General features: G+C 36.8%; 3 protein-coding genes across 3 annotated transcripts; all 3 read left to right on the top strand.

Moving 5' to 3' along the window:
* Positions 1-1,358: 1,358 nt before the first annotated feature.
* LOC131930017 (metabotropic glutamate receptor 4-like) lies at positions 1,359-3,590 on the top strand. Its single transcript, XM_059286383.1, has one exon. The coding sequence runs from the start codon at positions 1,359-1,361 to the stop codon at positions 3,588-3,590; it is 2,232 nt and encodes a 743-aa protein (XP_059142366.1).
* Positions 3,591-4,044: 454 nt separating this feature from the next.
* On the top strand, positions 4,045-4,539 carry LOC131930014 (metabotropic glutamate receptor-like). Its single transcript, XM_059286381.1, has one exon. It carries the CDS (start codon positions 4,045-4,047, stop codon positions 4,531-4,533), a length of 489 nt encoding a protein of 162 aa, XP_059142364.1. The 3' UTR covers positions 4,534-4,539.
* Positions 4,540-13,277: 8,738 nt separating this feature from the next.
* LOC131930015 (metabotropic glutamate receptor 3-like) lies at positions 13,278-17,662 on the top strand. The gene is made up of 3 exons (XM_059286382.1): positions 13,278-15,422; positions 16,813-17,277; positions 17,543-17,662. Exons 1-3 carry the CDS (start codon positions 13,278-13,280, stop codon positions 17,660-17,662), a joined length of 2,730 nt encoding a protein of 909 aa, XP_059142365.1.
* Positions 17,663-17,902: the final 240 nt, after the last annotated feature.

Here is a 17,902-nt window from a genome sequence, read left to right as displayed (position 1 = left end):
GTTTAAAATTAAAAAAAAAACAAACAACGAAGCTTTATGAAATAAAAAGGAAATAATTTTTATCAAGCATTTTCATGAAATAAATTATTGTAACAAAGCTTCTATTCATACGCAAGAATTTTTGATTACGCTATTCTCTCTCCATCCGCTCAGCAGTTTTCTCTCCTATAACATCATGTCAAAACTTGACAAGAAAAGATCAATTTTTATTTCACTAGGAAGACGATTTCTGGTCCAGTGCTTCAAAAGTCTATTATGTGTCGACGAGAAATATAAAGAGCTTAGAATAAGACGCTTTTCAACTGATTTGTCTAGAGGATACATAAAAATATGTTTTTTATTGTTTTTATTTGTTTCAATCAAGAACCTACGTTAATGAAGTTACATTTTATGGAAATAGAATGTTATGAAACTTTTTATTTTATATTTCATCTTATATTATAGCTGTTACATAGTAAATTGAATTCGCCTTTTAAATATTATTTTAATGTTAATTTAAATTGTGATAGAATTGTCAACGTTTTAAATCTTTTATATTATATATTTTTTTAATTTAACATTGCAGTTTTGCTCAGAGTTGCAACGGTTTTATTTACTATGCACATTTTAATCATTATTAATTAGATTAATTTAAAACAAGAGCAGAAAAAAAGAAATAAATTATTTATTATTAAATTATAACAAAATGAACACTCATAAAATATTGGTAGTAAAAACATTTTTCTATAATACATTTTTTTATTTCTTAATTTTTCTTGAGTTTTTAAAACTCAATTACGTAACTGTGCATCAACAAATTGCTAATTATACTTAAATGTTAACTTAAATTTTCTAGATAAATTATCCGTTCGGGTGTTCAAACTTATATTTTACTTTAAATACACTGTTATATAACGAAATAAATTACACATATTCAAATTATTAGTATATGGTCTATAGATTAATATTTTATTTGTTAAATGTGAAGTCTAGTTAAAATTTTGGTAAGAAATCGAATCCAATTGACATGGTTGAAAACTCTTTAATACATTATTTTATGGTACAGTATTTATAAAAAAATATTTGGTTTTCTGCTAGATTTTTTAAGACGTTCTGATTTATTTCTCATCTTAATACTTATGGTTGACTTTGGTGTAAAAAGTAATAGTTACTTTCTTTATCGTTACAGAACTATGGGAGAAAACATGTTGGCAGCCTTTAGAACATTGGGATTGAATACATCTATGGCAAGAAAATGTGATGAATATTTAATGAAGGAAAATACATTTGGAAATATCAGTTACAATGGTATGACGACAAGAAAAATGCAAGCATGCAGATAACAAATAATTAGACAACACCAACTGGCTTTTATCGCCATGAAAATAAAGCTCATCGTCTCGGTGTTGTGCGGTTTTATTTTTTTAACATTCTCCAGCAAAAACCTGGTCAGATGCCAGTGTGGATTAGAACCTGCACCCGGCGACGTGTTGTTCTACGGACTGGACAGACGAGTGTACGCCAAACCAGGCGACATCAACATAGGCGCCCTGATGATGGCGACACTCCCAAACTCGGAGAACTTGTGCAGTGACGTCATTTTTCCTGGATCCTGGACCATAGAATACACGGAGTCCGTGGCGTTTGCCGTCGAAATGGTCAACCAACAAGAAAACCTTCTGCCCAACATCACACTAGGCTTTTATATTTTAAACGACTGCTCGTCCAAATCTACAGCCATAGCTCAGTCGCTGGCGTTCTTACCTCGTTCTGAGAGTCAGTGTGAGAAGCTGGAGCTCAATACCTCGACGTCAGGTGACTCCCAGCAATCGCCTCTACCTTTTTACGATGTTATCGGTATACTGTCGCCCATCATGAGCGTCTCTGCTGCTCCGATATCTTTCCTCTACACCGCTGCTAAAATACCACTCATTGGGTATTCGACTACGTCGGATGAGTTTAGTGATAAAAGTAATCATCCGTATTTCTTTAGAGTGATTAGTCCTGATAAGTATCAAGTGGAAGCCATACTGAAGTTTATATCTGACAATGGCTGGTCGTATTTGTCTATTGTTTACTTAGAAGGGACTTATGGAGAGCGAGCGTTTGATACTATTAAAACTTTAGCTCAGAAGTTTGGCATATGCCTGGCGACGTGGCATCGAATCAGTTACACTGAAAACATGGACGAGACGGCTTATGAACTCCTCACATATCCCCGAGCTAGAGTAGTAGTGGCATTCATTGATGAGAAACCATTGTCAAACTTACTAGTATCGTTAGACCGTCTGAATGGTACGGGCCAGTTTGTGTGGGTGTGTAGTGACGCTATGGCGTTTGCCACTGCTGAAAGTTTAGCTTCGATCAAAGATTATTTTTCTGGTGCTTTTGTGTTTTCGTTCTACGCCCCGCTTATACAGGAGTTTTATTCGTACATTGAGAGACAAAATGTGTTGACAAGCTCGAATCCCTGGTTCAAACCCACATGGGAAAGCTTAAAACATTGTTCGTTTGACGCGGGAACGTGCGATCCGAATATCAGCCTACTACACTCGACTAAGTTTGATTTTCAAACGTTCGCTACGCTAAGCATGGACTCGGTTCTCGCCCTTGCTCAAGCTGCAGACAGAGTTATCTCAGCTTTGTGTCCCAACGCGACAGGAACTGACGTCCGCGACTGTGTCAAAAGTGACGACCTATACCAGAGACTGAGAGGGGAAAAGTTCCAGGGCTACAGCGGGCGAATAGAGTTTAATTCAAACGGGGATTCTATAGGAAAGTATGTAGTGTATCAAATGTCTTATGACAAAGTTATGGTACCTTTTGGCTATGGATCTACGGGTAATGAAACGGTGCTTGGGGTTATAAAACGAGAAGTGGCTTTCTACGACGTGTCTTCAGGAAATATAACCTACACTCAAAACAATATCTCATGGAACCATCTGAAAGTTGTAGAGAGGATCATTTCTTTAGATAAAAATTCTAACTTCCCCAACCGTCCCGAGTCTGTGTGCAGCCGGCCGTGTGTTGTGGGTGAGTACAAGATCCAGAAAACGCCAGCTTGTTGCTGGGACTGCAGGTTTTGTCGTAACAATGAGAGGATAATCAACAAGAACACAGCTTGCCAGGAGTGTGAGCCATTCACCTGGCCAGACCCGGAGACCAACTACACAACATGTGTACCCATTTCATTAAGCCACCCTGGGATGTCCAGCCCCTTATCAATTATTCAAATCAGTTTTGCTGTTGTAGCTTTATTAGTGACGTGTTACGTCACCGCGTCTTATATTTATCTACGCGAAAACCGCGTCATCAAGGCCGCAAGCAGAGAGCTAAGCCTGATTCAGATTCTCGCCATATTTGCTGGCTACGTCACAGTCATAAGTTTCCAGAGCTACCCCACCCCCAACACCTGCGGTGTACTGTACTTCATGTTCTGTCTCAGCTTCGCAACCCTTTACGCGCCGCTGTTGGTCAAGGCCGTTCGGATCTTCAGAATCTTCCAGCACAGCAGTAAAACCAACAAGAGACCCAGGTTCGTTAGTCCACAGTCTCAGATCATCATGTCGCTGGTTTTAATCCTCATTCAGGTAACTTTATTTTACTTTTAGTCAGAACATGTAATTATTAATTCAATATAAACATTTTGCTTACGCTGACATCAGGTTTTAAAAAGGTTTTCACAAACTAGCTTACAGAGAAAAGCACTTGAAAAATTGTTTGATTCTAAATGGAATACAAAACTAATGAATTTATTTACTAAATTGAATAATTAAAACATTCTCATGATTATAAACATAAAAATTATTATATCAAGTGATTACGAGAAAATCAAGTCATATTTTGATTTACATTTTTCCTTTTTATTATAATGAAAAGCAATACGCATCTTACTGTCTTTATGCAATCAAATATTAATCCATTCTTGTTTTTTAAGATATTAAAGCTATCGAATTTATTCGGAAATATTTTTGCAAAACAAATTAATGGCATAAAATGGAAATTTTTGAAACAATGAATTATACATTTTATGTTTTTTCGATTCAGATTGGCCTCTGTATCTACATGTACGTCGTGTACCGACCAACCGCCAAGAAAACCCAACCCGTCGCCACAGAAAAATTCGTGGAGCTCAACTGTGACATGACTCTCCCAGGGTTATCGTCCTTCCTGGCCTACAACCTCGTCCTTGTCTCCCTTTGTTCCGTCTTCGCCTTCAAGACCCGGAAACTTCCGGACAACTTCAACGAGTCCCGGTTCATCTCGATGTGCGTGTCCACCACGCTGGTCATCTGGCTGGCCTTCATCCCCACCTACTTCACGGCTGGACGTGAGTACGTCCGTGTGCTGCTGCTCTCTGTCTCGCTCATCCTCAACCACACGGTGGCGCTGGTCTTTCTCTTCCTGCCCAAGGTCTTCGCCGCCGTCTACCTGCCGGAGGAAAGTGTCACCGTGACCCGCTTCAACACAGCTCTGACGTCACGAGCGTTGACCTCTACCAACCGGATAGCACCCATGAACTCTGACCCTAGTACATCGCTTGAAGGATTTTAATATTGTTTATACCCTGTACTATTTTCTTCACTGCATTATATTAGATACCGTTTTCAGTATTTATAAATCAATACATTAGGTTTATCTAAACGCCATTGTACATTATATTTTTAACATAAGTTTTAAAACAATCATCGTAATATAGTTGAAATTTTAATCGCATGTTCATTAACATCTGTAAAGATTATTTTAGGAAATACATTAAGGAATATAAAATAATCATTGTCATCTAGAAGGGTAAGTTGCTAATTCAATGCTAGTCTCTATGGATATAAAGAATAATATATTATAATATGGGTCACAACATAGACAATATTGTTATTGAAACATATAATCATTATATTTTAAGCGTGCATTTACCTATATACAAACAAATAATTTGAAAATCAAAAGCATTAATTTTTTTAAATGTAATTACCCATATATGAACAAATCATTCAAAAATTAAGGCTATTTTTAAAAAAAAATGTATTTACCTCTATGTGAACAGACAAATAATTGTCCATCGTTGAATCACATGCATTTACTATATCAACATTGTGTTAAGTGGTAAATTTTAATACTTTTCTGGTTCATGTTATTTATTTCAACTGTAAAAACCAAACACAAACGAAGAATTAGGCAAACTAACATATTTTTTTTCTTAAAAAAATTAAGTTGTAGGCCCATGTAGTTGTTTTTTATCCCGGTGTCCGTTGTTTTTATTGGATGTTGGTTCGGTTTTACCTGATCTGAAATTCATAAAATAATAATTATGAGATTTTATGCTTAATTAGCGCCTGTGAAATAGTTAACTAGCTGTCTGTATACTCTGCAACCGGCGACAAGCTTATAAAAATATCATGTAATCAAACGTAATGTCACTGTATGCCGATGTTCACAGACAACATTGACCATAATTTGGTTTCTCGGTCAAGCAAAAACATTTCGTTAATGCACTAATTATCTTAATGATGCTTTATTGACGTGCTTCTAAAAAAACATGGGTTTGTGGCATAATTGGATGAAATAAAAACTGATGAATATAAACAACTTGATAATCTGGAGTTATTTCCCTTGTCAAGTTTCCGTCCTTTCCTTCATCATTGCGATTGTGCTATTTCTAGATTTATCTGTGCAGGCTGCCTATAAATACTAAGCAGTTGTGTTGCTTTTACATATGAACATACACAATTTATTGTCATCTAAAATATGTTAATATTTTTAATTGTCAGTTAGTTCTACAATGATAAATTAATAGTTCACTGGTATTTGCAAAAAAATGTATCCGTTCAACCTACATTGTTTTTTTTCGAAAGATAATAATTCATGTAGGCCTATATAATGCTATATAGCTTATTCCGAGCTTAAATATACATTCAAAATGCAGTCATTACATAAAAACACAACTGTTATTTGATTTAAAAAATGTGTCGCATATATGCATCAACGTGCAATTACGTAGTACATTTAAGAACAGTTTTAACATAGCTGCATATATCTTTTATAATATATGCGGCTAGGTAGTGTGACAGTCTGCCATCGCTATAGATTTTTGAACTATAAAAGTAAACATCGCACCATGCAGTGCTTTTCAGTGCATTGCATTGACTTATTGTAAATGAGTAGGGTTTGTTTATATAACGACTTAAATAAATTTATTTTATAGTTGCCGCTGTTTTTACTCTTTTGCATAACGTAAAGAAAATATTAAATACACACACATTGCTAAAACATATTAAAATGATCAATGTCAAATATCATTTTCGTTTAGATTCCTAGAAAAAGTCGATACATTTTAATAATGATAGGGTCGAATAAACGAATTAAACTGTTTTGTAATTTTCCAAGGGAGGTAATTTAAAAATAAATTCAACTAACGCAAATTGAAAAAAAATGTGATTCCAAAATCTATGGTCCTCCTAGAAGGAATTATTGTTGCAATAATGTAATTAGCAAAATATGAATGCAAATGTGCAGAGGACATTATTGTTGGAATATTATAATTTGCATTGATTGATAAAAGGCTATCTTTTATTTATTTTATTCACCAAACGTCCTGTTCACTAAAAATAATTTTTAATCAACTATTCTGCACTGTTATAGACGCGTCATAACGTTCATTAAGTGTGCAAAAAATGGTTTTAGTCATGTAATTCTATTGTTATTTTTTTTAAAAAATTCTGAAAATAAATGCATGCATAGATTAAGTGCAATGTGGTAGGTAAAAAAGGGATATTTTAAATACTGCCATTTATTTATTTTATACACTGAACGTAATCTTTACTATTATTAATCTAACTTTCCGTTTGCGGACAAGCTGGGATTTTTATAGTCATTCACTGAATCAGGCGCGTCCGCCGGCGCTTGTTCAGGGTGCGATTTGGCGCCATGGGCTAAACTGTGAGCACTATGCGTTTATGTTTGCATTTAAATTGTGTTTATGTTATGAGTGTTGTGTTTGTTTTTTCTTTTGTGTTTTTTTGCGTTTGTATTTGCATTGTGTTGGTGTTTTCATTTGTGTTTTTATTTGCGTTTGTTTTTTCTTTTGTGTTTGTGTGCTGCCATTGTGTTTTCGTTTGTGTTTGCATTGTGTTTGTGTTTTCTTTTGTGGTTGTGTTGTGTTTGTGATTTCTTTTTTGTTTGTGTTGTGTTGCGTTTTGTTCTGTTCCCAAGTTGGCACTTTTCCAAAGATTTACCGTGGCGGAGCACGGGTTTGCAGCTAGTATATATATATATATATATATATATATATATATATATATATATATATATATATATATATATATATATATATATATATATATATATATAAGCATAAGTTATGAATTGTACAAAGTTTTCGATATAGCTGATCTTTCAGTTGCTTGTAAAATGTATTGTTATTTTGAATAAATTTTAGGTAAATTATAACAAACTTACATGAGCTGATCTTATTTATACTAAAATGGGGATCGGCTGAAGGCAGTTTAAAATAATTCCAGTCTAAAAAAATGTACAATCGAATGATATCCCTAAGTCAAATTTAAAAATTGTAATATTTAAAATGTTACCAAAATGTAGTTTTAGTTTAGGCTTGATCATATATTGCAAAGCTTTTTACTATTTCCTATAGAAATTCGTTTTAACCTTGAAAATACTGAATGGGAGGGGATGGGAAAATAGCCATATTAACATTTTTGGTTCAAACTGTAAAATCTTTTTAATCCAATATAGGCCTACATGTATAACTTGTTTTCATAAATACTGATCATAATTACTAATAGATTTATATCTGTTTAATTTTGTTTGAGAGATGTCGATGGCTCTCAATAAGTAATTACTGTGTAAACATCCCATTAAAACTTATTCTCACGGTAGCATTTTTGTTATTACCGGATGAACACTGCATTAAACTAGATCTCACAGTAACCTTCATTGTAATTACCGTCTGAACATCGCATTAAACAAACTATCGCTCCAACCCTCATGCCATATCAGGAACTGAACTACAACTTACGATTAGACTTAACCACACATCATTTCATCATCCGATTTTTTTTGTTCGTTCTCGTCATAATCTAAAAAAAATCTATACTCTCCTTGCGTTGTTCAAACAAATTGTAGTCTAAACTAAAATCGTAGTGTACGGAAGGGTTGAAGGCACGATCTTAACATTCAAACATGACTAGCAACACAAAGGCGAAGCCAGGAAAGATTTGAAGATAACTTAGGTATTATGTGATCAATGGCTAACTTTAGAATGGTTCTAGTGTTTATCTTATCGTGTTTTATCATAAAAATTGAGCTAAAAGACGCATTGCTTTAGTCTTGATCTAGTGCGAAAAGGCCAATCCGTAATCTATGACCAGCTGCTAGTCTATCTATAACAAATCCCAACCAAGGAGATCGAAGGTTACTTCAACTTTGCTCTAGTAACAGATTTATGGTTCTGATCTCGGTTTTGGGCTTGAGTCTGCAAGCCGTCGCTGAGTTCACTCAGCTCTGATGGGTACCTGACCACGTTAGGGGATATAAGAGCGGCTGTGCATCTGACAAGCTCCGTAGTAGTAAAGTAAACTTCTCTTTTCTAACCTGACAGTTTAAATGGTCTAGCGGTACAGCGCTAGACTGCTAACCCAAAAGACTCGAGTTCGAATCCGTGTTCGAGTCAGTAGAACATCCCTGAGTCTACGCACATCTGACGGGTACCTAAATAACGTTATAGTGCTGAGGTCACACAAACAGTTGAACTCTAATTCACTTGCAAAGGTCAAGCAACATTCTATACTTCATTGGCCAAGTGGATCGTTAGGTCTGAAAACAGAAGTGTACTTGCAACACGATATTTACACGTACACCTCTACTAACGACCTTCTAACAAGATGCGGAGTTATCTAAGCAGTTTACACTCAGCAACATACTGACTACCATACAAGATAGTTATACATCAAATTGCTGGATGGTTTTTTTTTAAATGAAAAGAAATACATTGAGCATAAAAATACAGTAAAATATATGCAATATTTTCAATGCAGATTCCATTAACTCGAAGTAACGTTTTAAAACATCACCCATTTCGATGAATAGGTCTCGCAAAATGATTTTTATTTCAAGCTGGTTTATTTTTTTCATAAATGAAAGACTAATATAAAATTAATTTATATCATTCGCACAAATTGGCTATGATTAGGTTTTAGTGAGGTGAACCAAACAGCTCATTGCCAGCGTACATCAGGCGGTTGTATAGATTCAATGAATCCATTAGCTAGATATATCATTCGCTTGTCAACACACATACAGTTTCCTGGCTTCAGGTAAAAATTTAATCGATTGATGAATATTTTAAAGAACGGTAAAAAAATAAGAGGAAGAGAGAAAGTTGGAAAGAAGACGTATACATATAGGCAACAACATTTGCCTCTGAGCTTGAAGGAAGTTAAGTGCATTTAGCGTTAGATTTGAGAGTAGAATTAGTGCAGAACATCACTATTTGAATTCATTAAATCTAAATATTGCGCTTGCGGTTCATCTAATATTTATTGTTCGTGGTTAAGTTGTAATTGCTTTACAGGGACTCTTTCCTACTGTAGTACTCTGTAAATTACGTCTTTGTGAACTGTATAATTTTAAAATGTGAAGGAGTGGAATATTTTTCTCTTATATTTCTGCACATCAAATAGAATCTGTTTTACAGTAGCACACCTCGAGACTAACATAGGGAATTTTGAAGTTTTAATAACCGGCACGTCTTTAAGTCCGAAGTGATTAAACTGATTTGGATTAGTTAACATTTTGACAAACCTAGTGTTAATTTTTGTCATCTACCAAGGTCTATGATAGGTAAGATAGTGTAGATACAAGGTATGTCTTTAATTTATTTTTTCAAAGTTGTAAAGCGCACGGAATTACTAGTCAAAGTTCCTAGAATAAATTGTAATGCATTTTTAAAAACTGATTTCTTCCCATAGATTTTTAGAAAATTATTTTTTTATAAATAATTGTTTTTATTGTATTTTTTATTTATCAACGAAAAGAAAACATTTGTTTTCTTTCAGCTCTTTATAATATTAGCGATATTTTATCTTACCTATAACACATACCCCTCCCCTTACTAATATATTTACTTAAACAACATTATTAACAACATTCAACAAGCAAATAGTTTAATTACCCCTCCCCTATTGTCTTGCATCTTACATTAATCTGACCTTTGTCTCGCGTATTCGTTGTGAAAAAACTCTGTCATACCTTGTGACTCGATGTGAGCTATTTAGCCAAACATGGAGAAGATTGAGTTGACACCTATAACAAAGCTGCTGCTCTTTACACAACTCTCGTGTTGAATAACTTGATAATTTTTACACTGCTTTAACAATCCCCATGCCCCATACAATCAATGCTTGTCAGCCACGAGTTCTCTACCATTTTCTCCATGATTGTTGCTAAGTACCATCGATCTGATAAGCCGTGATAATTAAACACGGGTGAGTATAGGTAAGGTGAGCGGTCCATTCACAACCTGCGCAGGTGATGACAGTAGTTTTGTTCATGTTCTTTCTCATTCGCAGTGAGAGCGGTCAATGCACTGCATGCTTATTTTACACTCACATTGCAAGGTGTGTGTTGTGATGGTAACTTCCCACATTACAATTCGCGAGGTGTTATTTCAATAGCCTGATGGTAATTTTATAAAACTTTTAACACTTTGAAAGTAATGTAAATGTAAGTAATATAGCATGCATTAGATATAATATTGAGATTATGGATACAATTATAAATACTGTGAACTTAATTCAATGGGAATACAACAAAACAGCCTTAATAAACTGTATGTAATTTTTTTTTTAAATATGGTACAAGAAGACGTGAAAAATCGTAAGTTTCAACATTTTAACACAATCATTATATTTCATTAAATAAATATTAATGACTCATTACTTTTGAATTAAATAAATATTAATGACCAATAAAGCCAAACCTGTAAGAATCATGTTTTTATAAAAATAATTGCATGTTTGTTACAAAAAACAACGAATGTGTGGAACTTGGATATTGATGTAAAGCGTCATGCCAGTCTCGATTTCCTAATTTCCAATTATTTTCAAAAATAGCTGATCGTGACTCTACTGTTAGTAAAGTAAAAGAGTACAGGCAATGCGTATCAGTCAGTCGTAGATTGTGTTCAATATTTTATTCCGTTAAACGATGAAGTACTAAACTTTAAGATACATTTTCATCAGGATACAGAATCGGTAGTTATACTTTGGAACATATATTATAGGCCTGAAGTGTGTTAAAAAATATGAAGGAATAAAGCTTTAACATTCGTAATTTGGGACGTGTACAAACATCTTGTGTCGTAAAGCTGAAGAAATAAAAAAAAAATATTTCCGTTAAATAGGCTGTGTTTAGTTGTCTTTTTCGTAGCTTTGATTCGGAGTTGTTTTTTTGTGTACTTTAATACTGGAACATTTTCTACGTTAAAATGGATACCTTAATTTAACATTGAACACAGTACCAAAAATTCAGAGGTATGAAAACTAATTCATTTTAAAGTTTGCGAGTTTTCTGTTAGAATTATCAGATATTTACTTTTATTATGCATGTAAAATGTATGTAACAATACGTTATAGGTAAAATCAATATTCCGATATTTTTACTAAGACGTAATAAATATTCTAGAAATATGTGTTAATATAAAATTAAACCAGAACATATTTGTAGCCATTAGAACAAGGCTACCACTAGACTCATGTTACCACTAGACCCATGTTACCATTAGACCCATGTTACCATTAGACCCATGTAGCCACTAGACCAATGTTGCCAGCCACTAGACCCATGTTACCACTAGACCCATGTTACCACTAGACCCATGTTGCAACTAGACCCATGTTACCACTAGACCCATGTTACCACTAGACCAATGTTGCCAGCCACTAGACCCATGTTACCACTAGACCAATGTTGCCAGCCACTAGACCCATGTTACCACTAGACCCATGTTACCACTAGACCCATGTTACCACTAGAACCATGTTACCACTAGAACCATGTTACCACTAGACCCATGTTGCCAGCCACTAGACCCATGTTACCACTAGAACCATGTTACCACTAGACCCATGTTGCCAGCCACTAGACCCATGTTACCACTAGACCCATGTTGCCAGCCACTAGACCCATGTTACCACTAGACCCATGTTACCACTAGACCCATGTTACCACTAGACCCATGTTACCACTAGACCGATGTTGCCTGATATGACCTATGTGAATTCGCCAAAGTATATTTTCTTGATCATGAGTCTTATATTTGCAACGAGTTGACCCGCGACGTATCATACACCGCTATTTAGTATTTTTGTCCTACATTTCAGTAATTCATAATGTGTGAATTCGACACTATCCTCTCTTCCAACTCCCCCCTCCTGCCAGCTTGAAAGCAGCAGTCCATGACGACAGTTTACGGACGACAATGAAAAGATCAAGCAGAACTTCTTACCTCTCCTTAGTTTCAAATCGTTTAAAAGCTTAATTATCTGCCCCATACTAGCCGTTACTAATTCGACCCTGCTCTAAGATTGTAAACATTCAGGGTGAACATTAGCTCACCAGTATGGTGATGGTGGGGGTGGTAGCTATATGCCTAGAGAGCGGGTCAGTAACTGCGTGTGTTTACATAGTGTCTCGCATGTTCCTCATGAAGAGCATTATACATATAGATGGGTCGTTCTCGGTGGTTGGGGGTGGAGTTGAAGAATGGATGGTTGAGGAATTTTGGTCAACCTTTAGTCTTGAGCTCAGGCACCGAACTTATTACTTCGTGGTTTACGGGCGTTCATTTCAATGACAAAATTTGAATTTCTATAGTCTCATAGGAGTGGAAATAGTTCTTGAATAATAAAAAAAATATGAAGCAGGTTTTGTTTTTTAAATAAGGTATTTAACAAGTTAATCCAGTTCATAATAACAGGCTGATTGGAGATTACATCCAAGGTTGATTAAAAAAAACATTAGGCTTAGTGTTGTAGCTAATTAATGTCATTTTCCCACCTCTATACTTTCAGAAGAAATCAATACTCTTACGAATGCCATGAGCAAAGTATAAGCTTGTAGAGACGAAATTTAGATCAAGATGTTGGAGGAACTGTTGACTGACTTGGACGTTTCGGAAGAAATCCAGTTTTCATAATAAGTAACCTAACGAACAGCAGTTGACAATGGAAAATAGATGCATCTATATTTGTGTGTGTTTTACAATGATGATTACATTAAGATTCATGGTTAGATGCCAGTGTGGATTAGAACCTACAACCAGTGATGTTCTGTTCTACGGACTGGACAGACGAGTGTATGCCAAACCAGGCGACATCAACATAGGGGCCCTGATGATGGCGACACAATCCTCGTCAGACAACGCATGCACAGACGTCGTGTTTCCGGGATCCTGGACGATAGAGCTGACGGAATCCGTGGCGTTTGCCGTCGAGATGATCAACCAACAAGAAAACCTTCTGCCCAACATCACACTGGGCTTTTATATTTTAAACGACTGCTCGTCCAAATCTACAGCCATAGCCCAGTCGCTGGCGTTTTTACCTCGTTTAGAGAGTACTTGCGAAAAACATGAAATTGCGAACCAGTCTTCGCAAAACACAGCGCAGAGTCCGCTTCCGTCTTATGATGTTTTTGGAGTTATTTCTCCTGTACTGAGCGTCTCTGCTGCTCCGATATCTTTCCTCTACACCGCTGCTAAAATACCACTCATTGGTTATTCAACAACATCGGATGAGTTTAGTGATAAAAGCAATCATCCGTATTTCTTTAGAGTGGTTAGTCCTGATAAGTACCAAGCAGTGGGCATATTAAAGTTTATCTCTGACAACGGCTGGTCGTATATATCTGTGGTTTACACAGAAGGAACGTACGGAGAGAGGGCGTTCGACACGATCAAATCAGCAGCTCCGGACTACAACATCTGCTTAGCGACGTGGCGTCGTATAAAGAACACCGACAACATGGACGACGTAGCTCTGGATCTACTCACCTACCCTCGTGCGCGTGTTGTCGTCGTGTTTATCGACATAGCACCCTTCATTAATTTAGCTTTGGCGGTGGACAGGCTCAACGGTACTGGGCAGTTTATTTGGTTATGTAGCGACGCCGTTGCCGTGGCAACGACGGAGACGCTGACGGCCGTGAAGGAAGTCGTAAACGGGTCGTTTGTTTTCTCTTATTTCGCGCCTTTGGTGAAAGAATTTTATTCCTACATAGAGAGACAGTCTGTCTTGAGTAGTTTAAATCCCTGGTTTAATTCAACATGGGAGAGCCTGCTTGGATGCTCCTTCAGTTTAGGTACGTGTGATAGAAATGTCATTTTACTACATGCGGCTAAATTTGATTTTCTAACTCTTCCGACTTTATGCATGGACTCAGTTCTTGCCCTTGCTTATGCAGCACACAGAGTTATCTCAGCTTTATGTCCCAATGCCACAGGAGTTGCCGTTCGTGAATGCGTGAAAAGTGATGTGGTGTATAGATATTTACAAGGGGAGCAGTTCAAAGGTTACAGCGGGATTATCAACTTTGACCCTAACGGTGACTCAATAGGGAAGTACGTCATACATCAGATGGTGTACGATGCTGTTGAGTTGCCGTTTGGTTACGGAAATCCTAAAGAGCCGGCGAAGGCTGGAATTATAATGAGAGATGTGGCTTATTATGACGTGTCGTCAGGAAATATAACATACTCTGACAGCGATATTTCTTGGAGTCATCTTAAAGTGCTGGAAAGAATAATTTCTCTAGACATAAACTCTCCCTCACCCAACCGTCCCGAGTCTGTGTGTAGCCGGCCGTGTGTTGTGGGTGAGTACAAGATCCAGAAAACGCCTGCTTGTTGCTGGGACTGCAGGTTTTGTCGTAACAATGAGAGGATAATCAACAAGAACACAGCTTGCCAGGAGTGCGAGCCATTCACCTGGCCAGACCCGGAAACCAACTACACAACATGTGTACCCATTTCCTTAAGTCACCCTGGCATGTCCAGCCCCTTATCAATTATTCAAATCAGTTTTGCTGTTGTAGCTTTATTAGTCACGTGTTACGTCACCGCATCTTATATTTATCTACGCGAAAACCGCGTTATCAAGGCCGCAAGCAGGGAGTTAAGCCTGATCCAGATTCTCGCCATATTCGCTGGCTACGTCACAGTCATAAGTTTCCAGAGCTACCCCACCCCCAACACCTGCGGTGTCCTGTACTTCATGTTCTGTCTCAGCTTCGCAACCCTTTACGCGCCGCTGTTGGTCAAGGCCGTTCGGATCTTCAGAATCTTCCAGCACAGCAGTAAAACCAACAAGAGACCCAGGTTCGTTAGTCCCCAGTCTCAGATCATCATGTCGATGGTTTTGATTCTCATTCAGGTAAATATATGGTCTTGGTTATGCTAATATTTCACATTTTATTTCATAATTACGGTTTAAAATCGAATTGGTCAAGACGTATAATCGATGGTTTAATGTGAATATCTATTGGCCGTTTAACCGTACAGAGTAAAAATTCATGATGTATTCTGAAATATTTTTTGTTTTTTTCCAACATTTCAATTTAGTCAGAAGTACGAATCTTTTTTTCAGGATTTGATTTCAACTATCACCATACATAAAATAAAGTACATATTATTAAACCCTCTTAATAAAAAAATAAAATTAGTTGTGTATTGAATACAGTTAATTTTCATGATACTATATTTACAAATCAATATATACATATATACATATATCTTTCAATTATCTGCCCGGTAAACTCAATCGATCACAACTCTTATCCCTGCCTGCAAAGAATAAAAAAAACGAATGTGTATAATCATCAGCGTGCGTGATTGTGTGTGAGTGTGTATTAGCGTGCGTGAGTTTGTATAAGTGTGCGTGAGTGAGCATTAGTGTACATTAGTGTGCATGAGTGTGCGTGAGTTCGCATTAGTGTGCGTGAGTGTGTATTAGTGTGCGTGAGTGTGCATTAAACCAACTTGACATTCGACCTTTAACACCCGTTAGCGAAATGGCATTTTTCAATCGAACTCTTCCTCGTCAAGATATCAGTGAGATTTTTACAGCTGACGAAAACAAAATCGGACAATTCTTGCTCTAGTCAAATATTTTGATGCAATATGTGAGAAATCGAGTTTATATTGAAATTTTTTTTGGTTAACGAAACTGAAGTCATTTTGTGGACGCTTAAAATTCGATACTGCTGTATCGAACAGTTTAGCGACGTTCTGTATTCATTGCCACCCCGCTGTGTTTTACGACGTAGAATCCACTTCTAGTTTTTACGACATCATTAGCATTGAAAAATTTCTTCCTTCTCCCATGAAACGCAGGAAATTTTTTATTGATGTCGTAAATGGCAGGCCAGCGAAGAGACGATTATGGTTATAACAATTATATCAAGTCAACTCAGGTTTAAACGGTTAGCCGCAATTGACGGTTATTTTCTATAAATACATGGCTGTGCTGATAGAGTCGAAAAATGTGCTTGGCTGAAATTTTATGGAAAATTGTACATGTGTGATAAAATGCAGGCTAATTTGATTGCGCAAAACTCGTAGTTGTGTTGAATATCAATACTGCATGTTTGGTTTGTGTGCTTGTATTAGTAATTAGTATATTTAAAGATATTAAGTTTTGTAACATTCTAATCTCTTGAAATTACTTGCGTTACTTAATTCTCAACACCTATACATTAAGAAAATATGCTTAAATTGTGGATAGGTTTAGAAATATAACACTTTTAAGTCTATTTATTTTTCAGATTGGCCTCTGTATCTACATGTACGTCGTGTACCGACCAACGGCCAAGAAAACCCAACCCGTCGCCACAGAAAAATTCGTGGAGCTCAACTGTGACATGACTCTCCCAGGGTTATCGTCCTTCCTGGCCTACAACCTCGTCCTTGTCTCCCTTTGTTCCGTCTTCGCCTTCAAGACCCGGAAACTTCCGGACAACTTCAACGAGTCCCGGTTCATCTCGATGTGCGTGTCCACCACGCTGGTCATCTGGCTGGCCTTCATCCCCACCTACTTCACGGCTGGACGTGAGTACGTCCGTGTGCTGCTGCTCTCCGTCTCGCTCATCCTCAACCACACGGTGGCGCTGGTGTTTCTCTTCCTGCCCAAGGTCTTCGCCGCCGTCTACCTGCCGGAGGAAAGTGTCACCGTGACACGCTTCAACACAGCTCTGACGTCACGAGCATTCGCCACTAATAGAATTGTGCCGGTGAGTTCCGATCCTAGCACGTCTCAAGAAGTTATCCAATAAACGCCTGACTCGATCAAACTCTTGATACAGTCCTGTAAACCTTTCGGCGTTTGATCATGCGCTGGAAGTTCACGGTTGTATACGGTCAAAGAGTATGGGAACAGCTTTCTGAAATGTTTTTTAACGAGGCATTAGGTCGATCCTGAAGTATGGCGCATGCGATAAACTTACGGTTGGAGAGAGAAGGTTTCTAAGATTCAATATGCATCTCTTACTTCTACAGAGTAAAGGCTTTGGACAGATGGTCTCTAAGATATTTCATATGTATCTCATACTGCTACAAGTTAAAAATCTTGGAGAGAAGACCCTTGAGAACTTTTCTATGGATCTCATAGTTTTATAAAGTAAAGGCCTGCGACAGAAGATCTTTGAGATCTTTTATATGGATCTCATGCAACTACAAAGTAAAAGGCCTTGGATAGAAGATCTTGCGGATGTTTTTATGGATCTAATACAGCTATAAAGTAAAGGCCTGCGACAGAAGATCTTTGAGATCTTTTACATTTATCTAATACTATAACAAAGTAAAGGGCATTGGAGAGAAGATCTTGAGCATCTCCTTTATGAATATCATACAGCCATA

Source organism: Physella acuta, unplaced genomic scaffold (assembly GCF_028476545.2).
Source record: "Physella acuta isolate Inbredline_101_S28 unplaced genomic scaffold, ASM2847654v3 ptg001703l, whole genome shotgun sequence".
In the NCBI taxonomy this organism is placed as follows: domain Eukaryota; kingdom Metazoa; phylum Mollusca; class Gastropoda; family Physidae; genus Physella; species Physella acuta.
The sequence above is the reverse complement of the archived record's forward strand: the minus strand, read 5'-3'. Positions and strand labels throughout refer to the sequence as shown.

Excerpts from the sequence above, each read along its gene's own strand:
- LOC131930015 (XM_059286382.1), top strand. The coding sequence starts at position 13,278 with ATGGTTAGATGCCAGTGTGGATTAGAACCTACAACCAGTGATGTTCTG. Across the intron at positions 15,423-16,812 it reads TGGTTTTGATTCTCATTCAG|ATTGGCCTCTGTATCTACAT; the intron begins GTAAATATATGG and ends TTTATTTTTCAG. Across the intron at positions 17,278-17,542 it reads CCACTAATAGAATTGTGCCG|AGTAAAGGCTTTGGACAGAT; the intron begins GTGAGTTCCGAT and ends TTACTTCTACAG.
- LOC131930014 (XM_059286381.1), top strand. The coding sequence starts at position 4,045 with ATGTACGTCGTGTACCGACCAACCGCCAAGAAAACCCAACCCGTCGCC.
- LOC131930017 (XM_059286383.1), top strand. The coding sequence starts at position 1,359 with ATGAAAATAAAGCTCATCGTCTCGGTGTTGTGCGGTTTTATTTTTTTA.